Source organism: Protobothrops mucrosquamatus, unplaced genomic scaffold, assembly GCF_001527695.2.
Source record: "Protobothrops mucrosquamatus isolate PMUCROS unplaced genomic scaffold, P.Mucros_1.0 scaffold24970, whole genome shotgun sequence".
NCBI classification, from domain to species: domain Eukaryota; kingdom Metazoa; phylum Chordata; class Lepidosauria; order Squamata; family Viperidae; genus Protobothrops; species Protobothrops mucrosquamatus.
In genome coordinates, this window is record NW_015410720.1 from 520 (window position 1) to 1,985 (window position 1,466).

A 1,466-nucleotide genomic window follows, 5' to 3' on the forward strand; every position below is an offset into this window, starting at 1 on the left:
ATGGTAAATGCTCCCAATGGGAAGAAACTAACCCAAACAGTTTGGAAAAGTGTCAAGCTTTTTGCTTACTGCATAAATAGCTAGAGAAGAGGATTTTTTCACTCTGCTTCAGATCATAGAAACTCTTGAAGTGTTGATGTTGGTCTTTATTTACGGGAGGCATTTAAGAGAGTGGGTTAAGGGAAGCTTATGCTAGGCTACTCCATAGATATGGCTATAAATCTCTTATCTAAGCTAATGTTGACATTACATACAGGGGAGAGATTCCACAGAGGCGTTTTAGGGCATGAGTTTAACAGAATGGATGGCTACATCCCAAAAATACTTGTTGCAGATCTGTCCACCGATGCGGTAAGTGTGGCCATCGCAGCCCCTCCATCCGAAGGGGAAGCCAACGCAGAGCTCTGTCGTTACCTCTCTAAAGTCCTTGAAATCAAGAAGAATGATGTCGTACTGGAGAAGGTACGGTGTCTTCTCTCCTTTGCGTAATTCAACCTGGGTTTTTGAATCTTTCCCCTTGTGCGCAAACGGGAAAAGAATCCATTTAGGAATCCCTAAACCTCTCTTGCTTGTGTTTTAAAACAGGGGAGTAAATCACGAGAAAAAGTGGTGAAAATTTTGGCCCCGCTGACTCCAGAGGACGTTTTAGAGAAGCTGAGGAAAGAAAGTTCCAGCTGAAGCTATGCGTGACCAAAGTCTTCACAAGTGGTTTCTCCGGATGCAAAGGACGACTGCCTTTAGGTATATGGGAGCTCACAAATACAAGTGGTGGAGAATCCAACAAGAAATCTGTAGACAGCTATAAAGCTTAATTTAAGATTTTTTTTTTTTAAAAAAAGGGTTCGGTTATTTTAGCGTCATGATAACAAGGCGCAGAGTTATTTGAAAGAGCTTCGCCAGTCCCATCATGACATTTTTTTCAAGTCGGTTCTTTTGGAGTATGTTTGTTTAGCTCAGGGGTAGGCAACCTTGGCTCTTTTATGACTCGTAGACTTCAACTCCCAGAATTCCTGAGCCAGCCAAGCACCAAGAAGAAGTGGGCCGGCTGGGTGGGGCTGTCAGTGCCCGAGGGGAGTAAGACATCCCCCCAAAATAAGACCTGGTGCCTCTTTTGAGGCCCCCCCCAAAAATAAAAAAATAAGACCCGGTCTTATTATCAGGGAAACATGGTATTTATCTACACACATTTGCAAGTTTTCAAACTGCTAGATTAGCAGGAACTGGGGCAAGGACGGGGGGCAAGGACGGGGAGCTCACCCCAGAACACGGAGGTCCCGAAATGGAGACATTTGGAGTCCCTTAAATCTCTCCTTCTCATCATGTTGGGTTTTTTTATTTTGTTTTTGGCTTGATGCTAGACAAAAATGCCTCGTTCCTGTGCCATGTTTTAAAATAAAACCGGCTGATATTTTTGTCAGTTGGATTTTATGATTTTTTAATCTCGTTTATTTTATTCCCATTGATGG

At 43.1% G+C, this 1,466-nt stretch overlaps 1 protein-coding gene across 1 annotated transcript; it reads left to right on the forward strand.

The window, feature by feature from the left end:
• The first annotated feature begins 240 nt into the window (after positions 1-240).
• Positions 241-1,034, forward strand: LOC107302068 (UPF0235 protein C15orf40 homolog). Its single transcript, XM_015831190.1, has 2 exons — positions 241-462; positions 586-1,034. The coding sequence occupies exons 1-2, from the start codon at positions 301-303 to the stop codon at positions 676-678; spliced, it is 255 nt and encodes an 84-aa protein (XP_015686676.1). The 5' UTR covers positions 241-300; the 3' UTR covers positions 679-1,034.
• Positions 1,035-1,466: the final 432 nt, after the last annotated feature.

Excerpts from the sequence above, each read along its gene's own strand:
- LOC107302068 (XM_015831190.1), top strand. The coding sequence starts at position 301 with ATGGATGGCTACATCCCAAAAATACTTGTTGCAGATCTGTCCACCGAT. Across the intron at positions 463-585 it reads ATGATGTCGTACTGGAGAAG|GGGAGTAAATCACGAGAAAA; the intron begins GTACGGTGTCTT and ends GTTTTAAAACAG.